The sequence below is a fragment of the Haliaeetus albicilla genome, chromosome 7, assembly GCF_947461875.1.
Source record: "Haliaeetus albicilla chromosome 7, bHalAlb1.1, whole genome shotgun sequence".
Classification (NCBI taxonomy): domain Eukaryota; kingdom Metazoa; phylum Chordata; class Aves; order Accipitriformes; family Accipitridae; genus Haliaeetus; species Haliaeetus albicilla.
In genome coordinates, this window is record NC_091489.1 from 21190624 (window position 1) to 21217915 (window position 27292).

General features: G+C 42.3%; 1 protein-coding gene across 4 annotated transcripts; it reads left to right on the plus strand.

Moving 5' to 3' along the window:
• Positions 1–26384, plus strand: IL20RA (interleukin 20 receptor subunit alpha). Of its 4 annotated transcripts, none has more exons than XM_069787223.1 (7): positions 1–150; positions 14963–15092; positions 18052–18230; positions 18891–19066; positions 20714–20858; positions 21410–21549; positions 24087–26384. In XM_069787223.1, exons 1-7 carry the CDS (start codon positions 57–59, stop codon positions 24996–24998), a joined length of 1776 nt encoding a protein of 591 aa, XP_069643324.1. In that variant the 5' UTR covers positions 1–56; the 3' UTR covers positions 24999–26384. The 4 variants fall into 4 exon arrangements, with proteins under 4 accessions (XP_069643324.1, XP_069643327.1, XP_069643326.1 ...); XM_069787226.1 differs by having other exon boundaries at positions 27–150; positions 14994–15078; XM_069787225.1 differs by having other exon boundaries at positions 32–150; positions 14963–15078.
• Positions 26385–27292: the final 908 nt, after the last annotated feature.

The window sequence follows — 27292 nt, forward strand, 5'->3', positions numbered from 1 at the left end:
GCGCGGCGGCGGCGCTGGCGAGCGGGGCGAGCCCGGGCCGGGGGATGTGAGCCCCCATGGGCGCCGGCTGGCCGCGGCGGGGGGCGGCCTGGCTGCCGGTGCTCCCGCTGCTCCTGCCGCTCCTGCGGCCGCCCCCCGCGGCGCACGCAGGTAGGTGGCGGCGCTGCCCGCCGGTCACGGTCCCGGTCTCTGTCCCGGCCCCGCGGGGGATGCGCGTCCCTCCCGGGCAGGGGGTTGGGAGCCGGGCCCCCCGCGCCGCGGGTCCCTGGGGGTCGTCTCCGCCCTCGGTTGTCCTGGCCCGGCGGACGGCCGGGGCAGGCAGGGCTGGCCCGGCCCGCCGAGCCGTGCCGTGCCGCGCTCCCTCTGCCTGCGTGCGGCCGGAGTCCGCGCAGGCGGCCCGGGCGGGAGGCGGCTCCTGCCGCCGCCGGTCGGGCCGGGGCCGGGGTGCGGTGTGCCGTTCGAGTTAGACGGCGGTGCCTTCATTTAGCGTTCGTGTTTCTGGCCTCCGGTGCTGAACTGGAGGGAGAGGACTGGGTAGTTCTGTAATGTTGCTTCCTCTTTTTCTTTTCTCCGTAGTTAACGCTGGAATTAGGTTCTACAAAGCCGCATGTTAATTTACTTTCAGCTCTAAGTTGATAGCGTGCTCTTGACACAGTCCTTGCTGTACTCATCGGGGTAATTCCCCAAGTGACTTTGGTGTTTCTATCTTCCTTTGTGCTTGACGGCCGCCATGCGCCGGAGTCCTACCTGAGCAGTCGAGGGACCGATTAACACAAAAGGCAGGATGGGGTTTTTGGCAGAGATGCTCAGCTCGTGTGCCAGTATCCGGAGTGGCTCCTATTCCCTTTTCCCACCTGTAGACTGGAGCACTCCTGTGGTGACAGCCACGTATCCAAGCACAAGGAGGCAGAGGGAGCGGGGAAGGTGGCAGCTGGAGTGAGCTGTGGGAGCAGCTCAAATGGCAAACTGCCTCCGGCACGGGCAAGGATGGCACCCAGTGGGAATGAGCTTGTAAACCGTAGCTGTTGAATGGGTGTGCGTGGTGGGTCCCCTGCTGCTGTTAAAAGCATCACACACGATTTCTTTTTTTATATCCCTCGAGTATAAAACCGAGCAAGGCATTGCAGAGTTCAGCAGATCTTCTGAGGAACCTACGCCATCTTCATGCTCTTGTTCTCTGCTGCAAATGTTGCCTCCAAAACCAAGTATGTAAGGACAGAGTCTGCTCCCATTTAAATCCACAGCAAAACTCCCAGATCCTGTGGGAGCGGGCCGGTGGTAAGGAGTGTTCTTCATACCCTGAATGTTCTTGAGTAGCACAAAGTACTGAGTCTCAGTTAACTCTTTTGACAAACTACTCTGTTATGCATCAGTGATTTTGCATGACTTTCAGGGGTACCAATGCCAGCTTCTCTTTAGGTAACTGTCCATGTCATTTTCGTCTTATTTAAGTTCGCTGATGCAAGTGTTTTGGAAAATCTGTATAACTGGCATTCAGTTGCCCTTTAAAAAAAAAATTAAAATCTGACTACTACTGGTTTTGATTCCAAAGAAGGTTTAGAAAAGTGTCAAGGGGCTTATGTTGGTTTTGTCTAATGGTTGTTCAAGGAGAAGGGAATCTGTTTGCACATTCCTGAGGTTTTAGCTGCACATAATTTCAGGTTTTTGTTGACAGTCAGCAATACCAGCATGGAAGGGAGAGCTGTGCCTTTCACCGAAGGCTTAGAGCTTCCATTTTCACCTCTTTCAGCATGAGACTGCATAAAAGTTGGTCTAATTCAGCCTAGCAGTATTTTGCTAACAATGGAAAAAAATATATGAGGTGCAGAACTGTCATAGCACTGCTCCTGCTCTTTCTCCAAAGTGAAGTGATAGGTAGAGGAGTCCCTTTGGGGTACTTTCTTCCAACAGAAGAAGCCTGGGTTGCCAGTCGGGAGCCGATGCAGTCCTGAAAATACTGTGGTTGCCCTGAGTGCTTGATCTGGTGCTAGAATAGGAACGGATTATACCGGGACCCAAGTGCCATGGAAAGCAGTCTTACAGCAGGACTTCACAGGCTCAAATTCTAGCATCTTACAGGATCTGTGCTGTGCCCATCCCTTTGGGATCTCTTGTTGAGTTCCTTTCTGAACTCTGTGGCAGCAGCATTTAAAGGCTAACTTATAGCTGGACCTTTGCAAAACATCAAGCAAAACACCTTTTGTTTTCACTGTGGTGTGTTAGTGGGTACAATTTTATCCTTAGTGGATTACATCTACTGTTTCAGCAGTCTCTGACTGCATTCTGTTCTAGGGCACTGGTGTCTAATGATCTGTGCCCACCTAACATGCTATTTGGGCATTACCTGGCTTTGCACAGGACAAAGATTTCACTTGTCACTGCACTTCAGTGGGATTTTTATAAATTGGTGTTTCACTCACTGTTTAAAAATCTGTACTCTAGAACAAATGAAGAAGCACAGAAAACGCAAAATGGAAAATTCATTGTTTAATCAACAGGATCAAGAAATGTAGCATGTTCCTCTTTACCATGTGGGAGAGTTTAGCAATTTTTGCAAGAAACCCATAAGGATAGGAAGGAACATCCTGAATTTTGGAAGTAGTAGAATGTTAATTTACGAATCTCCATCTTAAATCCTGCCCCGTGTTCTTAGTGGAGGTTTCCCTAACCACATTCTTCTGCAGTTAGAGAAACCTTTAAACTTCTGGCCCACAGAGTCCAGTCTCTGTCTTATAGATCCATACAGAAGAAAGAATGCAATGGATACTGCAATATATACTTACTCTGAGGAAAGGGAAATGAGCCTGAATGCTGTACTGCAAAAATAGAAGCATTCTGATATATTTAAGGCATGTTTACTGTGTTTGTTCAGGTAAGGCATGTGATTTTGAAACAAATCTCTCAATCATTTCTCTTACTGTGCTTTTGTCTGTATTGTGACACAGTCTTGGAACTGGATTTCTTCTGAATGAAGCTGCCCTGGAAGATGTGCTTCATCAGAATATCTAATGCAAGTAAACCTAATCCAATATTAAAAAGAAAAAAACCTGAAATGTGTATAGCGTAGACAAGATTTTTTCAATACTGACATTTTCATGTAACAGACCTGCTTGTAGTGGGTTGCATTACTTGCTAATGCAGACATAGCCTTAGATCCTACTGGAGTTGGTGTATGGCTATAGCAACTACATTTCTTATGATGGGACCTTGCAAACTTCCCCCTTTTCATGTTTTCTAATAGTTGCATAAGTTGCTTGGTCTGCATTGACACACCTGATTTAATTTACTTTTCTTTCATCTTCCGTTTGATCATATTTTTACTAATAAATAGATCTACATTTTAAGAAGTAGCTTCAGGCCTCCCTTTAAGCAAATTTCAGTATGTTTTCTTTCACAGTTACTAGAGCACTGAAATGTACAAAACATCCCTTGTGATCAAGATGTTGTTCTGGGAAATACAGAATAAAAGGATAAAAGGGGTCACAGTATAGGCTTTGCAGTTAAGCCATTGAGCTGGAGTTCAGGGACCACATTGATGCCCAGACATATTTTATCATGTTAAAACCATCCAGAAGGCAGGCAATATTCCAGCACTAATAATCCACTTCCTTTCCTCCTCGCATACCCACAGTGAATCCTTGAGAAGGCTTCCTGAGGTCGGCGTACACCCAGGGCTTTAAAACTTGAGGTCCGTGTGTGGATGCTGCTCCTGGGTTCGAGGGGAGGCGGGAGAGTGCTGTCTGCAATTCACTCCCCCTGAAAACTGGGCCAGCAGAAGCAACTTGCTCAGCTTATTTTCATAGAAACAAAGCCTGAACAACCACTTTTATTCCTGCATGAATACATAGTGTTTGAGCACCAGTCATAATTTGTGAAGGACAGAAGTGAATTGCATGGCTTCAAGTTGAGCAGTGCTGAGTTGTTTTGGTATTGATACAAGGTGATTTAAGGTACATTTTGGATCTGGGAAGAGGCTGATGTATTGCACAGACACAGCCGGTAAGTATTAGCTGAAGTGTTAAATAGCATACTGAGGTATCAGATTATTTCATGTGTAAGGCATGCAGTGTGCACACAATAAATAGGCTAATCACCCTATGGATATACTCCGTGATATCTGTGTCCTGGGAAGTTTATAGATTGCACTTGAAGTGATGGCTGTATGTTACCCAAATGCACTAAGAACTCACAGACAATTGTCTTCTTTGATTAGCTAAATGATTCAAAGAAGAAAAAAATGTGTTCATGCAACGGTAGAGATGAGAAAAACAGTGGGGAAAAATATTGTAAAATACAATGATTTTTGAACCCTCTGAAAACTTGGCAATTTTGTGCATGTAGTATTTTGTATTATCTAGTATATGTCTATATACTCAGCAGGATCGAACTGCATTTTGGTGGTGATAATCTGTGTGTTTACCAGAGAGGGCATTAAGCTTCAGTAATAAGAGTGGAAGTATACGGGAGGGCTGAGCTTGGTGGTTTTACGTGGTATTTCCTGGCTCTCTGCCATTGTGAAGGAGAGAAGAGTAAATCTAACATAGAAATAAATAAAAAGGGATATTGGCATAAGGAGAACTACAGTATATGAAGAAGGAGTGTCACGTTCATGTAGTGTAAAGGCTCATCCTTATCTTTTCATCTCCAATTTCCAATCTCATGCTGGACTGTTTCAGACAATGCTGCGATCTGTGCCCTAGTGCTTGGCTTTGCTTATGATTTCCACAACTTGAAAAATTCTTATTGCCTGTTAATTAGGAATGGATATGGTTAAAGGCAGTAGTTCATTCTGTAGAGAAGCTTCAAATGCTGTTGGGATTTGTGATTAAAGTCCAAAACTTAGATGTGCGTTGTGAACGTTCAGATTCACCACTGTAGATGATAACCTTACTCTTCTCTAGTGGCCTTTATAGTGTTAATTCCAAGAGAAGCAAGTGGTTAGGATTACTCAAGTCATTTGTGCATGTGTGGTTCCAGTTTATCTTTGGTTTTATAGCTGTGGCTTGTACAGATTGATTTCTGCTGACTGATTTTTCTCCAAGAAGTGGTGTTAAATATCTGCAACCATAGGATTAATAGCTAAGAGAGAGAAAAATCACCCTTTATGAGCCAAACAAGAGCTCCTGTATTTTAAGAAGCTTAGCTTTATAAGAGCCTGAATTCTGGAAGCCTGGACCGTCTCTAGATAAAAATGAGGTTTTACTGGAGAGCTGTGTTTAAATGATGTACAGATCTGTGCTTTATACTTGGTGCACCAGTAACTTGCAGGTTTTTATCCACTGCTCATCCTATCTTGAAAACAGTGCAGTAAAACTAGTTAAATCAGACAAAAGGAAGCAAGTTGTAGGACTGGAGGTATGGGATAGTTTACATATGAAGAGATTAAATAAACTATATCTCTTTCTCATGGAAAATAGGTGACTTCTCCTGTCTGCCTGGCTACTGCAAGAGTATTTTAAGGTCAATGAAGGGACAGGAGGAAGACTGTAGTCTCTTCTTCCCTTCTTTATACCCCAGCACCTTGAGTTAAATCTCACCTGATAGCTTAGCTATTTTTCAGCCTTCTGTTTCCCACTCCCTTTTCTGTGATGAGACAGGGATCTGTCCAAAGAGAAGTAAGAGAAGAATGCTGCTTCAGGAGGTGAAAGGATCTTACATTCTGCTAACAAGATTTATGTATTTGAGCTTAATCACACTCTGTGCGTAAGAACACACACGAGTGGGTATTACAGCTCTTAGATGAAAGGGGTTAATCTATTTCCTACTAGTTTCTTAAAGGCTGGAGGGAGCAGGTGAGCTAGTATTTATTATTGCAGCTGGTTTGCAAAAGGCTTCACTTCTCAGCTTTCCTTGTCTTTTCTGAAAGTACATCAATATCCTGCTCTTCAGGGGTACTGTAGTCAAAATAGTAGTGTACAGGATGTGGCTCAGAAGCACTGAAAACTGTGCCTTGAGAAGGCTGAGGCATGTGTAATTGCTGACAGGGCTTTTTCTCGCTGTAAGAAGGTAGCAGACAGGCAGAGAAGTAGACCTGTTCAGCTCTCTGAGTCTAAAGCAACTGGCAGTAGCTCAAACAAGACCGAGAGCTAGCTTCTCCTCCAGCCCAGGCGATGGTCGGGCTCCTCCTGATCTCATCAAAGCATGCTGGCCATTCCCTTGAACGTCAGCGACACCGCACTGTCCCTTGGATCCAGCTGTGCACGTTACTGACTTTAACGCCATTTCTGAGGCAGTCTTTTGTAACTTCTATGTGAAAGATGTAGATGATTATGCTGAATGACTTCCTCTGTTCAGCAAAATCCGTTTAAATCTGTAGGCAGGTAAATGAGTCTAGAAATCACAACTGGTGGTTTTAACAAAAAAAAGCTTGTTGAGTACAGGAAAGATATTAAAAATACTACTATACCTATAATTAGATACTGACTTGTTCACATCTGAAATTACTGTGGGACACACTGAACAGTCATACGGTGCCTCAAAACGCACCAGCCTGTACCTGACAGGAGACCAACAGAAGTGGGTGGGTACCCCAGGAAACCTTCATTTCTTGTGAGTTCTCTACAAGCAGTTGCTTCCCAGAGGAGCTTATGTCCTTGATCATCTGTGGGGAGAAGCATAAACGTGGGGCACAAGAGGGAAAAACAATTCTGTGAGTGCTTCGAGTAGCAGAGATGCTCAGCAGGCTGCCTCACGCCTGCCGGGGTATCGTCGGACAGTCTCCAGCACCCTGCAAGAGATAAAACCTACAGCTGTGCTGGCTCTCCCACAGGGTGAACTTGAAATTGCCTCTTGCCGTTTGCAAGCACTGGCTGGGGACTGGAAATAGACCATTTATGATCGTTTGGACAGGGGTGGCTGTGTGACCTCAGCAGCCCGATTGCTTGCTAGGAGCGTTGGTCCTTCCTCTCGGGTCTTGGATGCAGGAGAAGGTGTTTGACTAGCATCTTTTGAGGATTGCTTTTCCCTCAGAAATGCAGGCAAGTGCTCATTCTCCATTGACATCACACTCAATCTCCTGCCCAAGAGAAAATGTGGATTCAGAATGGGGGATTTTACTAACTAAATTAGTTTGGACTCCAAGAAAAGCAAAATTCCTTCTCTAGACAAGCCATCAGTAGGTCAGAGAGCAAGGAGCAACACCTGTTAGGCAAGGAATATAATGCCATCAGTTCAAAATGGACTGTTGTTGCCCAGCTGATATTAGCCAGCACTAAATGATGAAAGCCAAAACTAATTTTTGCTCAGTTTATGTGTAAAAAATGGGTATTTTATGTAAGGATGGATTGGGAGTGTTCCAAAATGTGGTCTATCAGGATTCGGCTGATAACTGTCACACAGCATAATTTTAACAATATTTCAAACAGAAAGCTTATTTAACCCTTGGGTATTTTGAAAAACAAATGTGAGATGTCAGAGGTATTCTAATTAAGCTTTCATTTTCTTGGCTGTTGGGTTGTGGTTGATCTAAGTAGTAATAAATTGGTAATGCTAAATGTGTTCTAGGGAGAAAAGAAAAATTAAATGCTGGACAGTTGGGCTATTTTAAATATTTTATATAACTTAAAAACATCTGTTTTAAAAAACAGCTATTGTGTCATGGAATTGTGTCAACAGTGGGCTTTTAAAATGAATTTAGTTCTTTTTGACAAAAAACGTTTTTGCATTCCAAACTTAACAAAAACTCATTGAATTTGATGATTTAAAAAAAAAAAAACCAACCAAAAAACAACAAACACAAAACACCTCTGATGGATATGACTCTGAAAGCCTTAAAGGCATTGTGAGTAATTTTAGGCAAGCACACCTTGAATTTCCCTCACCTTGTTTCAGGCCAGTATTGATCACTCAGAATTAGAAAACATACCTACCGTAACTTTCTCCTTCTGGAGCGCGTCAAGGAAAGGTTTTTGCAGCAGGGCGTGGTTAGGTAGTGTGAGCTCTACTCTTGCACTTGCAAACCTTCAGCACTGTGGGAAGAAAATTCAGTTTATTTCATTTCTGTCATACAAGTTAGCAAAAAGGAATGGATGTCAGCTGCCATGGCCTTCTCCAGCTGTCTCCTAGCAAGCCTTCAAGGGACTGGGAAAACTTTCTCCTCCTTTCTGAAGTTGGGTCTTTCTGGACTGAGTCTGAGTGTTCTTTGACCAATATTCTCTGTAGAGGTGTTTTTGTAAGTTAGGACATGGTTTGGATAAATAAATGCAAGGCTTCACATGGAGGAGAGCATGTCAGGGCAAGCCACAGCTTCAGTCCTTCTTCTGCATCTCTCCCATTCCTCAGGCTGTATTTCCACTCACGCTCTTTCCCCAAATGACCTCCTCGGGTTCACCTGTTTCCAATGGCAGCCTACCTGTTTCTTCAAAAACAAACTCCACGTGCCCCAGTCTTATCCTTCTCCCACGTTTCCCCACTTCTTCTCTCATGCTTTTCCATCTGCTCCACCACCTGGTTTTCATGTAGTCCTACGTCTCCGTTTCTGTCCCCGTCTTCCTCTCCCCTGTGCCCCCTCTGAGCAGGCTGTGATGGGAGTGACGGGCTCCAGTTCTGGGAGGGCAAGAGTGTGCTTTGTGGTTAGCTCTCGAGCGCTGTTATGACTTGAACAGGAAATCACCTCCGTGCTCCTCCCCACATTCCCACCAGCGCTGCTCAAGTCAAAGGCTTCCACTAGCCCAACTTCATACCTGGCAGTCCCAGAGCTCCAGCAACCCACTAGGAGAAAGGCAGCTAAGCTGCAATGACTCCTTTGTGCCTCTCCTCCTCTTCGTCATATCCAGACTGTTGAGTTCGAGTCTAAAAGAATGGGCACAGAGAAAAACTTTCAGGCTCACTTAATTGAAAAAAAAGCTAACTCATTTGTTTAAATTGTTGCTAAGATGACTAATAGCAGGTAATGACATTTGCTAACATGTATTCCTGGCTTCAATGGGTTTCCCTTCTTCTCTGTAACTCCTGATCTCCAATTTTGGCTCGGTTCCCCTGTTTACCACTTAGCATACTCCCTCACATTCCTGCGTGGCCAGTGCTGGCTTGCTTGAGCCTGCAGATGTGCCAGAAAAGACAGCCCCAACCCTCTGCTAGTGAGTGCCACCAATGGACATTTGTTCTGATGGAGTGTGACCATTTTTATATTATGCTTAGGCCTGTGTTTGAAGGAATATTTTTCACTGAGAACAACATAACCATTGAAACAGATGAGCTGGAGGAAGAAAAGAGAGCAAAAATTCCTTAAAAACTGAAGAGCAGCAGCATAGAAGGAGCCAGCAAGATTTTGCAGGAGTTTGGTGGAAGTCACCCAAAGCTGAACAGAAAGACTAAAGCAAGGGCAGTGGCCTACAGCATTGCCAGAAGCAAATGTTCGGTGTCCTAGATTACTCCTAAATTGCTTGATGCTTCACTGGTGGGAAAAGGTGAATCAGGGCCTCGGCCGGTTTGAAAGGCTGCCCTCCCCCCGAGGTGTGTAAGCGTGGGTTAGATCCGTGGCCTTCGAGCGGCAGCTGCAAATGGTGAGGCACGGGGAGTGCCTGCAGCGTTGCCCATAAATTCGGTGTCCAGCACAAAGGAGCCGCTTCCATCAGAGGTGCTCTCAAGGGCCGCTCTCTTATCAGAAAATACAACAGCAATTGAAGCCAAACTCTCTGTCATTGTCAGAAAAGGAGTTCCTCTTTTAAATTCTGAGACGACTGTAGGGGAGGAGTCCCTGGGTTTTACTCCTGTGGCTATTGGGAAAAGCTCTGTTGCAGTAAGGCTCACCTTTCCGTCTTAATGCTTTCAACATCACTCACTGTCTTAAATTATACCTTACAGTTGTCTAGAGAAGCCCTGTGATCTTCTTTGTTGGTTTATTTTGCGTTTGCACCCTTGTAGCCATGCCACAGTAAAATACAGCATATGATCGCTCCGCTTCAGAGCGGTGTGGTCAACAACAGTACTTAGACAGGAGGCATTTCTGTGCCAGCAGGTCAGCTTTCGGTGGGTCCTCTGCCTTCTCCCCACCCCAGAACTTTAGCCGGTGTACAGAAAAAATATCTACATTTTTACATGTTTATGTATTTTTATGCTTTGCAGCTGCTAGGTTACCCAACTCAAGTGAAAAGTTAAATCTGTTCGTAGCGAAAGGGCACAGGTAGTTGCAGCTGTATTTGTTTTGCAGCATTGACGTTAAACACAGCTGTTTGTCACGGAGATAGGCAGCAGTGCCTCCTCGCAGATAAAAAGCAGATACACTGAACGGATAATAGTTGTAACATGGAAGTTATCTGTGTTTATACTTGTATATATATATGTTTGTGTGTGCGTATGCATGTGTGTATAAATAGATAGATAGATACGGCTATAACCAAAACCGAGCTCTGAACAGTACCGACTGGAGCCAGGCACGTACCTGCTAGGGAGCTCTACGTGATTAAAAGTGACCAGGTTTTTAAACCCAGCAGACACTTTCATAAAGAGAAGATGAGGCACCTGCTGTGCAGTCTTTTACTCGTGTGAATAATCTCACTGACGTCAGTGGGTTTTTTGGCTCACATGTGAAGGTGTTTTCAGGCTAAGTCATACCTATTTTGGAGAGTCTCGCAATAGCTTATTCTAAGATCAGGACTTGCTTCTGTTGTGGTGGTGAAGTTTGCAAGACTATATTACTACTTTCTTTCCAGTTCAGGTGTGCAGAGTCATGAAGATGTAAGGAATGGTATTACTCAAGGTTTGATTTACAGAGTTTCCAAAGACAGTAATAAGTGCTCCAGGTTTTTCCATGCAAGAAATAAAGTTACTTTGTTATACTGGGAAGTGATGACAGCCATTGCAGACTACTGATGAGACAGACTAAACCTAGCAAAGCAACAGGTATGAGTGATTTCTGCTCTCATGTAGGCCAGTAAGAACTGAAAATACTTCATGTGGCACCCATGTCATTAATCCTGGTTAATGGAAATAAAATCAGACTATAACTGGATATATTGTGTTAAAAGACAAGATACTGAAATAAGAAGCTGATGCACATACTTGAGTCCTTTCTTGACTGATAACCATGGAACATACAAGCTGTATATATAATCTATGTTCTACGCATACCTCCCGACACTATTGTGTGTTGAGTAGACACGAAGGAGTTTATTCTTAACTCTTCCCAGAGAAATAGGGCAGTATGGTAGTTTTATTCTTGTTTCACAGATGCAGAATTGATGAATAAAAAACTTACATGATTTGTTGTAAGGGTTAACAGAAGTCTTTACTAAAGGGGCAAGACCAGAAATAGAAACCAAATCTCTGCTTTTGCAGCAAATGGAAAGTTAACGGTCTCAGTCCCTCTGCCTTCCAAATCACACTGAGCTGGGAGCAGGTGGGAGCACGCCAGCAGTGTTGTAATACTTTAGATCTTGTAAAGATACAGTCTGTGGGTTCTGCATGTGAAGATTGGCTTGTCTACTGCAGTCAGTGTTTCTGTTTTGAAACTTCATTTACCACAACAGAAACCACACTGGAAGAAGGCAAATGTAAAAAAAAAAAAAAAAAAATCAACAAAAAAAACACCTTTGCATGTTACTAGTTTAAAAATATTTTACTGTAACAGACAAATGCACGACTCTTGCTACTTTAAAATGTGCTCGAGGAATATAAATGTTTTTATGCAAAGATGGACAAATGTCAAAAGGTAAGGTGAACAAAAAACTATTCAGAAAACCAATGGAAGTAATTTCACTCATCTGTGATGAGCTGGCTGCCTCTGGCCAGTTCAATTCGGTGACTATGGATTAGCCTGATAAGCAGTACACATTTTAAAAACTTTTAGAGAAAAAAGGTCTGAAAAGTGAGCTGTTAGGGATGTGTTTAGCTGTCCTGCACCTGATTCAGCAGTACCCCAGCCAAATTTATTACTGCACAGTGCAAAGCCAGATTTATCAGATAGTATAAGAAGGCCTATCAAAATGGGGCTGGCAGTGACCTTCAGAGATCACCCAGTCCATCCCACTACCCCTAGGCAGAATCAGCTAAATTAGTGTCATTTCTGGCAGATGTTTCTCTAATCTGCCCTTTGAAAGATCCAGCAGCCCTCCCAGGTGACCCATCCCCACATGTCGCTCCTCTTCCCATAAGGGATTACTCCCAGTACCTCCTTTCTCGCTGAAACTGAACTCTGTTCCTTTTTCTCCTTGTTTGTGGTGGACATAGAGGAGAGATTATCCTTCTCACATAAAGATTTACAGTGTTTCCTGCCACTTCTCCCTGGACAAGGTGCATCTCTGATAAGTTTAACTGCTGAGGAAGTGGAGATCAAGGCTGATGGGCTTGACCACCATCTCCACTGCAGGGAGTGAGATGCACCCAGTCTGGTCCATCCTAACTAGAAAGATGAACCAACCTATGGAAGAGTTTATCTTCCTCTGCTTTTTATGACCACTGCAGAACAGATGCCTTGCTCAGAGCCCAAGTTACCAGAGACAAATGTTCTTCTCATCTGTTGCTGTTTAAGGGCTTGAATTTTTTTAATCTTTCCTTTGAAGGTTTTTGGACCATGCAGTAAATACTGTATTCTCCTCCAGACTCTGTTTTATTCTTAAATCTCTCCTTGTTGGGCTTTTTAGTTTGTCCTCATTGTTTTTTAATGAGAAGCCTTTTATGGCTTTGATTCCCAGCAATCTAAGAAAATACCTACTTTGTATTTCCTCCTACTTGGGAATTGCAGCAGAAAGTTTGTTTGTGCCTCAGTCCCTCCCTCCCTTTCTACGCAGATTGCGTGATTGCCTTTCTCAGGGCTTGGGCAGTATTGTGTGCTTCTGATACTGGGGTGTTGGGTTTTTTTGGTAATCTCTTATTCCCGGCTGTTGATTATGCAGTTGATGGATTTCCTGAAGTCTCCATATGCCTTAGTGCTGGGATGTGGTACAAAGAATGAAACTTGATGCATTGATGATTTGTTGTAGTCCATGTAATGCTGGTTTTGGTTTGTTCTTCTTCGTAGCATGCACATCAGTGGTTTAGGAGCTTTTCTATTTCACTGAACAGATGTTGCCCATTTTAGGCTGTTCTCTTGGCTGTCTTGGGCAGTGTCATCTTCACATTTGGATTAGTTTCACCTAAAGCAGCTGCAGAGGACATTTATTTGGGGGAAATCAAAACCTTTTATTTTCTAGGTTCTGTATCTCCCACTTGGAAGCAAATGTTAGAGTAAAGCACATTACTGGAGGTCTCTTTCTGCTGCTTTTGCATCCTCTGGCATCCTGAAACTTTTTTTATTTAATTATGACTGAGTCTGTAGTTGGAGCTCTTCAAGATGACTGTCACTGCGTGTTTCTGTGTCCAAGTGTTCAAGGAAATAGGACTTTCTGTATACTTCTTGTAAATAAATAAGCTTACCCTAAGAACTATACCTGTTGAAACTTGTTCTCCAACTAGAAAAATTTTTAAAGCCACAGAACACTAGCTAAGTGCTGAAGATAAAAAGAGAGCAACTTCAGAAATACCCTCCGTAAACAGCTTTATGATCTGAAGATACAGAGGCAGGCATGTACTGGAGTTTGTTTTGAACATTAACATACAGCTAGAGGCTTGGAAAACCCAGAGTTTCCACCAAGACAGTTTAAAGTAATTGGTCTCTACAGAATTGCAAGGAGATTGTTTTAATAAATGTATTGAAGAGAAAAGCTTTTACTGTTTGGCTCAAAGACAGCGAGAAGTCAGCAAGTTAACCAGGAAAATGGTGGTGACTTTTACTTACAAAAGCAACTAGATGTTGCATATACTGGAGGATGAACACTATTACTATAGTAATAGTGAAATATACTAGAAAAAACCCTTAAGGTCTGCTTAAGGAAGTAACAAATGTCAAGGACTATCAATTCAGACAGGTTCCCACTGTTAGTGTTAATATGCTTTATTTCCCCCTTTTTTTGTCTGTTTTTGTTACCTCAAGAGCTAGAATTGCATCCCTGGAAGAAGAGCTTAAAGGCTTTTGAAAAGCCCTGAAGAACCACAGGTTCACTTTTTCTCTTCCCCATTATACTCTCGTGGCCACTCACAATGAGAAGCTCCTGCCCAGCTGTGCAGCTTCAGGGCTGGTCTCAGGGTTGCTCCCGTGGGCACAGCTCTCGTGGCAGGAGGTGCTGGGGATTGAGTCACAACTCGGAGCTTGGGATTCTGCCCCTTAGCCCACGGGCCTCGGTTTTGCAAGCAATTTAGCAATGGGAGCATCTCCATTAAGTTTATTAGATTAGGAGTGTGTATTAGGAAGCAGTGAAATGGGGTTCTTTAGAGCCCCAGACTTGCTTGTTTATTCATTTCAAATGCTGGTGCAACGAACAGCAATTTAGATGAGTGACCTAACAGTAGGTGTTCACTTTTGACTTTCTGGAGAATCAACATGGATGATCAAATGATGTCGGGGCTGTTGTGATCATCCACTCTGATTCTCCAGTGTGAAGTCATACTTCTGGTTGTAAAGCTGTGTTTGCAGTAGACTCCACGTGTCTTTTTAAAAATAACTGGTTTGATTTTTTAAAAGTCCACTCGGCTACAAGATTCTACTGTAGCATCAAGGATATTTTTATAATTTCCAGTGTTAAATTGTTATTCAGTATTCAAACTGATGTTCAAATACCTTTCCAATTTAAAAAAATGCATGTCTCTTCTAGGCCAAGCTTTTCTAGCTTTAGTTTCCAGTCCCTGAATATTTCCATGCTAATGTCTGTCATAAATGGCAAAGCCATTTTTGCTAGAGAAAAAACACACTGGTACAGATGGAATTTGGGACTGCACTAGCTAGGGACACTTTTGAAAAAACTGAATTTCCATGGCCAACAACCTTGTGCTTTTAATGATAAGAAAGGCAGTATGTAGAATTTTGTGGCTTGCTTAAAAAATAATTTTATGGCTTACTTGAAAATAAGTGTCTTTTTTGGTTAACTTGGAAGCATATGTATTTGCAGATTCTTAGCATATGTTGTTCCTTTCTTATTTTCTTTCTCAGGAGAGTTGTATTGTTCTTTGCCCGACCCTAGGAATGTCCATTTTGAATCTATAAACATGAAGAATGTCCTTCACTGGTCAGCACCAGAAGGCACAGGAGATGGAGTACTCTACAAGGTGAAGTATTCAGTGTAAGTTGGCTTCTTTATTTTATCCCCACTGACTTTTATTTTAGCATTTTAAATAATAATTTAAAAAATCTTTATGCAGATAGGGCTGCGAAAAAGTAAAGAAAGGAGAACTAAAATGTGGGTTAGACTTAAGCAGTACAGTTTTTAACTTTTACTTCTGGTACTGCTTACTTCAGGTCCAGTTAAAAAAAATTTGTGAGGAGACTTTCTTCCTATGAAGGAAGTTTGGGATGCAACATGGAAGCTTTCAGGGGCATTCCTGAGAAATAAGACAGAAGCATGAAGGACCATGCTGTGGATTGACATCTGTACGCATTTAAATGGATCTGGAGATGCAGTATTTAACAGAATATTAACAGCACCCCATGTTTCATTGGTCTTTTCTAACAGACTCCACCCCCATTGTTTTCTTCTGATCCCACAAGCCTCTCTAGTCTAGGAGAAAATCCACCAAAGTTATCAAGTATTGTAGAAAACCAAGTAATGTGATTGGAATCAGGCCCTTACATTTTCAAGGTCTGCACCTTTCTGGGTGTGTTGCGTCTGGCTGAGATGGAGTTAATTCTCCCCATAGCAGCCCTCGTAGTGCTGTGCTCTGCATTGGTAGCTAGAAAGGTGTTGATAGCACACCAGTGTTTTGGCTACTGCTGAGCAGTGCTGGCACAGCTTCAAGGCTGTCTCTCCAACATTTTCGCCCCCCTCAACGGCAGGCTGGGGCTGGGCAAGATCTTGGGAGGGGACATAACCAGGACAGCTGACCTAAACCAAACAAACAGATATTCCATACCATATGACATCAGCTCAGATATAAAAGCTAAGTAAAGGCAGACGGAAGAGGGGGCATTTTTGTCTTCCAGAGCAACCACTACGCGTACTGAAGCCCTGCTTCCCAGGAGGTGGCACCCAGCCAGGGTCAACCCACCACAGTCCTTTTTGGTGCCTAACGTGGGGCACGACGACGGCAGTTTTGCATTAAGCATGCTATAGCTAGTTATTAAGTGGCAAGCTCCTGTGCCTGTCATGGAGTTTGTTGGCTGCTTGCTTATCTCTATTTTGCTGAGCTTGGGAACACAGTAATACAAATAATGGCTATGTGCTTTGTCCTGGCACTGATGGCTTTGCTGTGCTGTGGGAGCTATCTTGTGGAGGAGATGAGGGAATACATCTCCCTCTCCCTACCTGGCATTGATACAAATGGATTTGTTATGCAGGCTCCCGAGGTCCTTGTTCCACCCTTATGTGAGCTATTCAATACTAATAATTAATACTGGTGGTATATTATGGGGTTTGTGGAATCTGGTCTCATCCTGGTATAAGAGAAGACAAGTTTTGGGTGAGGCAATACTGAAATGTGCCCTCAAGCAACCAGTCCCTGGCTGGCAGGGTGTATGGAAGAATTTGGGCAGATTCCTAGGATGGGTATCACCTCCCATAACCTGGGACTTTACACCCAAACAGGCAAGCAACGCTGGCAAACTGATGTGCCACCTGATAGAGGGGTGCCTTGTCTACCCCCATGAAAACCAGCAGCTCCTCACACTGTACTGGGGCCTGGCCTATGCCTATCAAGCCATAGTTCAGCAGTCTCAGAGGACTATGGTTGAGGCAGGGACCCAAACTGCAGCTGAGGACACCACGCTTGAGATAGGGACCCAAACAGCAACAGTAGGATATCAAGGAATTTGAGTGAGGACCAGAATCCATTTCCTTTATTCCCACCAAGAGAGCACTGGGTCATTCTGAAGGATGTGCTGGAAGTTTAGCTTACAAATAGGTGTTGTCATGGATGATGTCATGCTCCCAATCTTTATCTCTAATATTTACACTTCCCTTGATCTAGTAATGTTTTCATGACACTAAACCAAATGTAGATCTCCAGAAGTTTCCTGCAACTTGAACTGGCTACTACAGAGGCTGCAATCTCTTTTGCTCAGATCTTGCCCTCTGTGCTAACAGAGGAGCCACAGTCCAGCTCCTAGAAAAGGGGAGAGTGCTCAGTAATTATGGAATGAAAGATAATTGTGTAGAATGTGAGAGCTCAGAGAGCACTAGCTACGCTGACTCTGCAGGGTCAGCTGGTCCACAGAAGAGTCTGTAGTCATAGATATGGTCATCTTTCACACTGAATATAAAAATATTCATATGTGCCTCTACCCACCTAGGAGAGCAAGGCCTTGAGCTGGGTGGAAAATGCTGGTAAGTGATACTGTCCTGCAGTCATGTAGAAGCTGCCACACACCCTTACTAATTAGCAGCCAAAGGGGAGTTCTTAATAATGTGAATTTAAGGAGCAGGAGCTTCTGAGCAAATCCAGGCAGGAATTTTCCAAGGAAATCTTGATTTCTTCTGCTAGTGTATTAAGAGCTGGTCAGTACCGAGGCATTGTTGGTAGCAAGTATATGCCCCTTTCTCAACTAGAAGGGTTTTGAAGTTCATTGTATTCCAATGGAGTCTTTCTTTTAAACTAGAAAAAGAATTGACAGTCAGCAATGAGTAGTCTCCTGTCCACTCATCTTGGATGCCCTGAGCATCATCTGTCTCCGTACACGAGGATGAGCCACTGACCATTCTGTGAGAACTCTTTGTCTCTATATAAATAGTTATCCTGACTCTGTTATCTTGTGTTTAGAGTTTAAACTAAAGTGGTAGAGACTGAAGTAGAAAGATCTCTGGTCTGTGCAAGCAAAACTGGACTTAGATTGGTATCAGTAAGATCCCAGTTAGTTCTACATGGCCTCTTCTGGATAGGGCCTTCTCTGATTTATTTTTCATGAAAAACTTTTGAAAATCTTGTGTTTTATCTCAGCTGAAATTGGGAATTCCTTGAAATTGCAGTTTTCTGCATAACAAGCAAACTGTTTTATCAGCCATAATATCAGTTTCTGTGCTATGTTACGAGGTGACTAATATCACGGCAATATCTTTTGTACAGCTCCATTCTCTTTCTTTTTCAATATAGATACGGTGTTGGCAAATGGATTAGAAAGCCAGAATGCAGGAATATTAACAGAACATGGTGTGACCTCTCCAGTGAGACCTCTGACTATGAAGAGCAATACTACGCAAGCGTTAAAGCCTTCCTAAATGGGATGTGCTCTGACTGGATGGAGACCACACGATTCAACCCTCTTACAGACAGTAAGGAAAGCTAATCACGCAGCCAGATGTTCAATGGCCTTGATTAATACTGTGTGCTCAGACTGCATGTACCTTCATAGCGTGTGATATTTTAACATGAGGTTAGGGTTTTTTGCAGTTGTTTCACATTTATGCTTTTGGCAGAAGTAATTGAAATAATAATGTTAGAATTTGGATATATGTGTGTTAGATATACGGTCTTGTATATACTGAATACTCTTTCGTGCTATGGTAAAGCTTTACTCAAGGCAAATAAAATCTGTGGCACATCCACAGTATAAAGAGCTCTTATTTTAAAAAGGCTCTATTAAACCAATCAGTAATCGTACTTTAGATCACAATATCTCTTATCTGTGCCAGATAATCTGAGAACATCCTGGTAATTTAGCTTGTTTTAGCAAATGGAGTTTTAAGGTTGTAAACTGCGAAGCCACAGGAATTCCTAGGCAAAATTCCAAGTCAGTGTTCACCTTCTCACTATAAAGATCCTCTTAGTTATCTGATAAAATAATTTTCTAGCAATATAAATGAATTGTTCAAAGTCCTAGACACCTCAAAACATTACAAAAATTTAATATCATCCACTTCAAGAAACTGCATGGACAAATCAGTGTGCCTCTGCTGCATTTGACTGGTTTTTGTACATGTTCATTTTTCCAGCTAAAATTGATCCACCCATGGTAAGTGTATCTTCTACTGAGAAATCTATTTCAATTGTTCTGACTGCTCCTGAGAAGTGGAAGAGAAGTCCTGAAGAAGAATCCGTATCTCTGCTTCAGGTGTATCCTGGCCTGCAATACAATGTGTCTGTCCTCAACAAAAAAACAAAGAAGCGGGTAAGCTTTGTCAAGGCTGTAGAACTGGACCTATTAAATCTGTGCTCTGTGCTTCTTAAAATGCACTTTGTCCGCAACAGCAAGGATCGCAATAGGATTCATACCTTCATAGGAATTGTAGGATCATTTGGGTTGGAGGGAAGCTCAGGAGATCTCTAGTCCGAAGTCCAGTTCGAAGCAGGATCAGCTGTGAGCTCAGACCAGGTCGCTCAGGGTTTGTCCAGTTGCATCCTGAAAACCTCCAAAGACGGAGACTGCACAATCTGTTCCACTGCTTGATTTTCTGCTTAGGGAAAGAATATTTCTTTATATCCAATCTGAACCTCTCTTTTTGAACTTATGTCCATTGTCTCTCATCCTCCCACCGTTCAGCACTGTGAACAGCCTGGCTCTGCCTTCTTGATGACCTCCCTGGGTCATCCTGGGGGCTGCTCTTAGGTTCCCCTGAAGCCCTCCCTTCTTCCCTAGGTGGGACAAACTCCAGTCCTTCAGCCTCCCCTCACAGGGCAAGTGCTCCAGCCCCAGCCATCTTGGTGATCCTCTACAAACCCACTGCAGTTTGCCAGTCTTTTCTGTATTGGGGGGAACAAAACTGGTCATGGTGTTCTGGATGTGGTCTGATGAGCACTGAGTGGAGGGCAATAATCCTTTCCTCCATCTGCTGCCTCTTCTCCTGTTAACACAGCCCAGGATGCTGCTGGCCTCCTTTGCTGTGAGGGCACGTTGCTGGCTCACATTCAGCTCACTGCCTGTCCCCAGTCCTCTTTGGCAGGGCCACTCCCCAGCCAGTCTACCAGCAATACTCACAATACATCGTGACAAAGTCCATCCTTTGTCACTACATCTGAACGTCTTCATTTGCCTGTCTCTGCAGATTGACATTTCATTAGCAAGTAGTATTTCCCAGCACAAACACAGTAGATGAGGAAGAGTTCAGTGATCAGCTAAAAAAACCCATTCATTCTTCTGTTCCCGTCCTCCAGGCACAACCTCTATCTGGCAAATCTCTGAATTTCCTGAACTGAGACAGAAACTTTGCACCAAAAAGGTCACCTTCTGTCAAGAGGGATATTAAAATGCCAAGGTTAACAATTAGAGGAAGACAAAAGTTAGGTTGTTCGGTTTCGGGGGTTTTTTTTCCATAAAGATGCTTGACATATAGCAGTTACTTTACTTTGAACTCCAAGGTTTACATAACACCCATTATTCTAAGGCTCCTATCTTTACCAGAACATCCCAATTTGAAAGATTTTGTGAAACTGTACTCTGTGCCTTTTATTGGCCTATGTGTCAGGACAGGGCTGGAGTGATGCTTTAGCTCTACTGCAACATCAGCATGAGAATGTGGGCTAATGGTGGCACATGGTTCTACTTCATATAAAGCATGAAGTTGTTCAGTAGTGGTAGAAGAATGATTGAATGGAAGGTGAAATATTCAGAGAGGACATGACCTAATAAATAACTTGAGTTTTGATTGTATTTGTTAAAAAAAGGATGCAGCTGGCAGTTCTTATAGTATCATTATTCTTTCCAGAAAATATGTGTGCTTGTGACACATTTTGTATGGAAGATATTTACCTTTCCATAACTGAGGAGTTAAAGGGGGAGAAAATTTTTTTTTTTTTTTTTTTTTTTTATGTCTTTCAGTGGTTCTTCTCCATCAGCAACAACACCTTGGTTGTGCCCTGGTTAGAACCTGGAACAACTTATTGTGTCAGTGCACAGATACGTGTCACCACACCACTTTTGCACAGTGGGTTCTCCAAAGAATGTTGCATTGCTACATTGAAAGGTATGTGTAAGCTGGCAAATTACAAAGAGAAGATGCAAGTTAGAAAAAATCATGGTGATTGCGTTTCTAAGTTTTTTATGTATCAATTCTGAGAGTGAAAGCTAACATTGTTTCTCCCCTCTCTGTGCATTTGTACCAATGAAAAAATCTTTGCCTTTAATAAAACATAGCTGGGATCTACTGACTAGAAAGTATGTCAGTACCTCTGAGGAGAAGGATCTGCATTCTTTGAGTCTAAGTGAATGGATAACATTTTTTCTCCTTGAATGAGGTTTGGGAGTGGCAGAGATGGGTCAGTCTGAATTTAGCAGCAGGAGAACCTGAGGGAGGAGTTGTTACTTCTTTTTAGAATTTATTTTATAATTTCGATAATAATAAAAATTTGTCCTGTAGCTCAAGTGCCATTTTTTTAAAAAATTTCCTGCAAATTCCTTGTTTATTTAAAACGTTTGCATCCCATAGCCAAAAAGCAATGTGGTGAATGCACACATTACTATCTGAATACATTAAAAAGTTGCTCAGTACAATGAAAACTTTTGTTTTGTTAACAGATAAAACAGCAGATGAGACTATAACAGTCACATTTGGATGTGTTCTGCCTGTCATGCTGGCTGTCCTTTTTATTTCAATGACATGCTATTGTGTGCACAGGCATATTCACGTCAGCAAACAGAAACATCCAACAAACCTGGTAAGTGTTCTGTGTTGCAGGAGGTCACTGCCAACCTTGGCACTCACAGCAGAGCTGTGCATTTTCCGCGGCTCCAAGTCAGCTGGGATGAAACCATGGCTAGCTACAAATAAAAGCTCTAGTTGTCACTCAGATTAAGAAAAGAACATCTCAATGAGGGTTATTAAATGTGAGAAAAACAGAGTAATAACTCAAGTTAGCAACTGTATCTAAAAGATGACCAGAGCTAATGAGGATCAGAACAGAACTGTTTGTTTGGGAAGAGTCATTGTCATAAGCAAGGTCTGAGGTGCACTGAGGCAAGCTCTGTTAGGAAGTCAGCACTCCCTAAATGTATCTAGGAAGAAGCACCTTACCTAGAAGAGATTCAGTGAACAAAGGTTATTAATTGGTTGAATTCAGAAACAAGAAGGGCAGATAATTAAGCAGTACTGAAACCCCATGATGTTGTTTTGGACTATTACTGGGTATTACCAGATTCTTCCACTTAATTGTGATTGTGAAGGATTTAGCACATGTGCATCACACAGATAATTTAATCTGCATTTCAAGAATACTTTCAAATATTGCACCATTTCCTAACACCCCAAAATGTCTGAGCAAACACATTCTGTTAGACAGCCCAAATACACTTTCTACGTAAAATGTTTGCAAGTTTCTTAGACCTGCAAAGCTTGTTAATTTTTAGAAAGAACACATAAAGTCTAAGAAATGTTACTGGTTTCCAGCTCAGAAGCCCAGCAGAGCTTTCTCACAGCTATCTCTAAACAAGTTGCTCAACCATAAACATGCAATTACAATAATGAATGAACACTTTGATGTTAATCCCATCTGCGTGATGCTGTGGGATGGGAGGTATAAGGGAGTTGGTTTCAACACGCTGGTCTTTCTGAAGAAATCTAGAGCAGCACAGAGGTGACAGGAGAAATGTTCACAGAGGGGATATGGGTTCAGAAGGAGTAGAGCAGCTACTGCTGCAGTGTGTTCAGATGTGCACAGAGACGCCTCCTGCACTTGTTGAGGCACCAGCTTTATCACTGAATCATGGAATCACAGGGTGGTTTGGGTTGGAAGGGACCTTCAGAAAATCATCTAGTCCAACCCCCCTGCCATGGGCAGGGACATCTGTCACTAGACCAGGTTGCTCAAAGCCCCATCCAGCCTGGCCTTGAACACTGCCAGAGATGGGGCATCCACAACCTCTCTGGGCAACCTCTTCCAGTGCCTCACCACCCTCATAGTAAAGAATTTTTTCCTTCTATCCAGTCTAAATCTACCTTCTTTCAGTTTAAAACAGTTGCCCCTTTCACTACAGGCCCTGGTAAAAAGTCTTTCACCATCTTTCTTATTCTTTATTCTTTATCCTGGGATGCAGGACATGGTGGGGAGATAGCTTGGTCTCCCTTGGAGAGCTAGCAGGACAGAGCTGTTTACAGTCCAAGAACATAAAGGGCCAATTAGTGAAAAATTCCCACTCAATAGCAGACTGAACTCCAACTCCAGGAGTTCTTTCTCTAATAAATGTAAAATTTGTATGTTGGGGGTGGGTGGGTGTTTAATGTCCATTGCACTTTTTTATGACCACCTTGAAGCTTCAGTTTTATTTCTCCACCTCTGGATTCAGTTACTGTTAAGGTAACAAATGAGTATAGACCTGGTATTTTAATGATGCTCTCTGGCTTTCCCAACCTACAGACGATTCCACATGGGCACCACATGTGGTCAGAGGGAGGTGGAATAAGCAGTTTGTTTTGGTCCAGCACTTCTGCCCTGGGGGAGCTTTCAGACTACATGGTACATTGATTAGTGGTCTTAGTCTTCCATTCAAGCTTGAAAGCACTGAAGTGCAGCTTCTGGCTGTTGTTTTTCTGTTGCACTTTCCTTTCGTGACTGCTCATACAGTATTTACTACTGTTAGAAACATTACTCGTTTCAGAAAGATTCCTATTGTTTAACTAGATGATCTATCACAGGGTCACAAAAGCAGCCTGTGACAGACTGCACAATGCAGGCTCCATATGCTGTACTTCAACGTGATGTATAGCTTCTTCTCTGAAAGGAAACCTGATACTATTTAGTATTCTGTAAGCTATACCTTAACATGGTACCTGACTGTGCTTCTGGGGTGTGGTTTTGACTGCACTTCTCTTCACTGGTTAAAAAGAGTGGAATAGATTCTGTAATCTGTGACCCAAGGACAACTCTGATGTTTTCTCCAAAGTCACTTGAGTTTGTGCAAGTGGAAACAAAAACAGAACTTGACAAAATTGTCCTAATCATTATTTTGACATGCAGAAGATGAGAGAAGGGATATTAGAGCTGGTCATAATACAGTTTTACTTCAGATAGCATAAAAAAAGTGGAGCATATTAACACCGCTGGAGGTTTATGTGATGAAATTTCCTTTTTCCCTAAATTGAAATAACCTCCTAGTAAAGTCTAGCCTAGCCTTATATTTTAAAAATATATGACAGTATAAGAAGTAGCAAGATGGTATTTTTATTATACTTCACTCAAAACTATTTTTTTTTTTCCAGGTATGGCACTACACTGACAAATGCAAAGAAAGGGTTTTCATACCATGTGAAAAAATAGTGGTCAACATTATCACTGTTAACATGGATGAGTACAAGCCATCTCAGGAATCCAGTCGTCTATCAGGAGGGAAAAGTCCCTGTTACTACACCATTTACAATGGCACCGAAGGGAAGGATTTGCCTTCAAAAGAAGTGCCGGAAACAAAACACTTGCTTGATATTTCACATGAAGATATTACACACAAAGAGGAAGGGGACAAAACTGGGAATTGGCCATCTTATGGCCAGCCTAGAACAAACAATACCTTCAGACAGAAAAACGCAGGGACTGTAGAGTATGAACATGATGTAAGGGCTGAAGACTTCACTCCCAGTCAGAAACTAGAAGAGAAAACTTCTGCCCCCAGGGGACTACCAGGTGAGCCACAGATTGCTTTGGGGGACTTGGGTAATAAGAAAACAGGACAGCCGTATTGCCCCCAACTACTGGTGAGGGCAGCAGACCCTTGTTTGGGACAGAAAATAGAGGAACTTAATTTGAAGATGGTTGATGCAGCAGATGAATTGCCAAGTGAGACCCATATCAACTTGGTGGACTTAGACACTGAAAAATCTGGGCAGACATCCTATCCTCAGCTGGAAGAAATAGCACAGGGTCTCACGGAGAAAGAGGGTGAACAGACCATAGTAGTAGATTGGGATCCCCATACTGGAAGACTGTATATTCCTACCTTGTCCAGTGTTGAAAATCAGGTGTGCGAAGGAGTATTCAAGTGTGATGATCCTGACAAAGAGGGAATTTTGTCCAGACTGTATGAGAAAAAGGTATCTGACGAATCATCAGAGGACCAAGAAACATATCTCCTGCAGTTCAAGGAACAATGGGGACTGCATGTAGAAATGGAAGACTGAACAATAATTTTCTAAAATATTCTAAAATGCAAAATCTTGTTTACTTTGCCAAAGAGAGTGGTAGACTCAGTGGAGCAAACACATCTTAATGTATTGAAGTTTTCAAGAACGTAACAGTTGAACAACTTATTCATATGTTATTTATAACAGTTTCCAGACATGATGTAAGTGATTTTGACCTCCATCATAAACGTCTGAGGTAAAACATGATGGTTATGAGATTATCTTCTTTTTAAAAAAAGATATATTTTTACACAGGGTGCTGTTAGGATTTTCACATTGTAATCCTACCAAAACAAATTATCAGCATTTGAAGACAGTTATTTTTAGCAAATAAAAAGCAACAATATGACATTTTGCTGGGCTATTTCATGTATCTTGACACAATGCAGTCTTTCCTAGGTTTCACTCCTGCTACTTGTAATGGTTTGAGCTGACTTTTGTGGAAGTTAAGGGCACTCCAGTATATATTTTGTTTCCGTTTTATAAATACTCTTCTACTTTGTGAAGTTCTTATTTCTGTTGAAAGACTTGTCTGAGGTGTGGGGTCCCTTCCATACTGAGCCATGCAGATATGCAACCAGCAACAATTCTTTTAGCAGGCATGCCTACAAGCTCAACAGATGTAAGGGAGAAGAAAGCAAGCATTAGTCATACTTTAAACTGGGGGGAAAATGTGGCACAGAGGGATTCAGTGAAATGCCTGTAATCTTACTGGATGGAGCGTGTCTCACCCAGCCTTAGACACTCGCAGTACAGCATCTGTATGACTCATGTCCTGCAAGTGTCTGTTCCTCTCCAATGACTTTCACGGCAGGCTGGTGTGACTAGCTCAGGCAGAATTCTGCCCCAGACACACTGCTGCTTCTTCAGACACATCCCACTTGCCACGGCAGACCCAGAAAGTGTCCCTGTGGGCTTTCTTTTATTATCTGGTGTCCTGACCAGGACTTTTGATACAAGTTTACTTTTTCTCCACGTCATGTGATATTTATTGAGGATAGTAAAATTACAGGATATTCTAGAAATTAATTACTAGGGCAAATGATATTTTTTCTTTTCAAAGCGTATCTGTCACTTTTCCACTTAATGGACTTTTTTTTGTATACCAAAAAAAAATCATAGTAATGATTTGTTTGGTTTTGAAGAGGAGAAGCAAAATCCAGAGGAAAAAAAACTTTCTGAGATGTTTAAAACTTGTACCCTCCAAACTAGGTACATGGTTAGGTGTATTTTTGAAGGAAGACCTTTACCAGTATCTTTTCTCTTGGGTAATGTTTTGGTTGCATGACCTTGGCATTTTCTGTGACTATTCATTCTCTGACATATTTCAGTTGTAGTCATAGTCTTTAAAACCAGAAATGACAGTAAAATATTTCATGCTGATGTCTCCTGATCTGATGTAAACAATGCCCTCAACTGCTTTTATAGTAAAGGTACAGGTCATGTAGCAATGTTATACCTAATTACTAATATCAGTGCCTTTGTGCATTGGGAGGTTAGTGAGGAGGGTTATAGCTCAGTATGAAAGAAGAAAATAGTTGGAGATGTGAAAAAGTCAAAATTTCTGCTACTACCAGCCTCATTTAAGTCATCCAAAATATTTCTCAATATATCCTAAAGATTTCTTAACTAACCTCTTTGTGCATAATCTCCTGATTGTCTTCTGCAATGTGGGGCCTCTAATGCATAGGTAGGAAACAATTATTTACTTTTCTCTGTAGTCCATTGAATTTTACCTAGTTGGTGCTGTTCTAAGACCAATCACTTGTGTTTAGTGTCTGTCTTCCATATGGAAGGATGAGGATGCTCCAGCTCCCTAAACAGTTTGGTGCAGCTGCCAACCAATCTTCCTTAAAGAGGAAGGTATCCCTTATTTTTGGTTTGTATTTCCCCTGGCCTTCTTTGCCAGCTGCTGGTGTCTGCTCCTTCTTTTTTTGTTAGATAAACAAGCCTTGCACTGACGGTTACTACATAGAAGGACATTTAACGTATGGTAATCAAGTCATTGCTGATAAAAATTTGAAAACTTGGTAACTAAACCATAGAATCTCACTTCATTCAGTTCTCTGGTCATTGTAATCTGCGTTCTCTGTATCTTACCCCCTTTTTTTTTTTACTTTTCAATTACAATTAAGGCATTTATTTCCTCTCTTGTACTTGAAAAGGCATTGCCTTCCTAGTTAACATTACTCATGATCAGGGCACGAGGTACTGAGATGCTTGCAATCACAGATGCATTTTCACGATAAATTTATGCTTTGAAATAATAGTTAATTTTTGGATCAAAATAT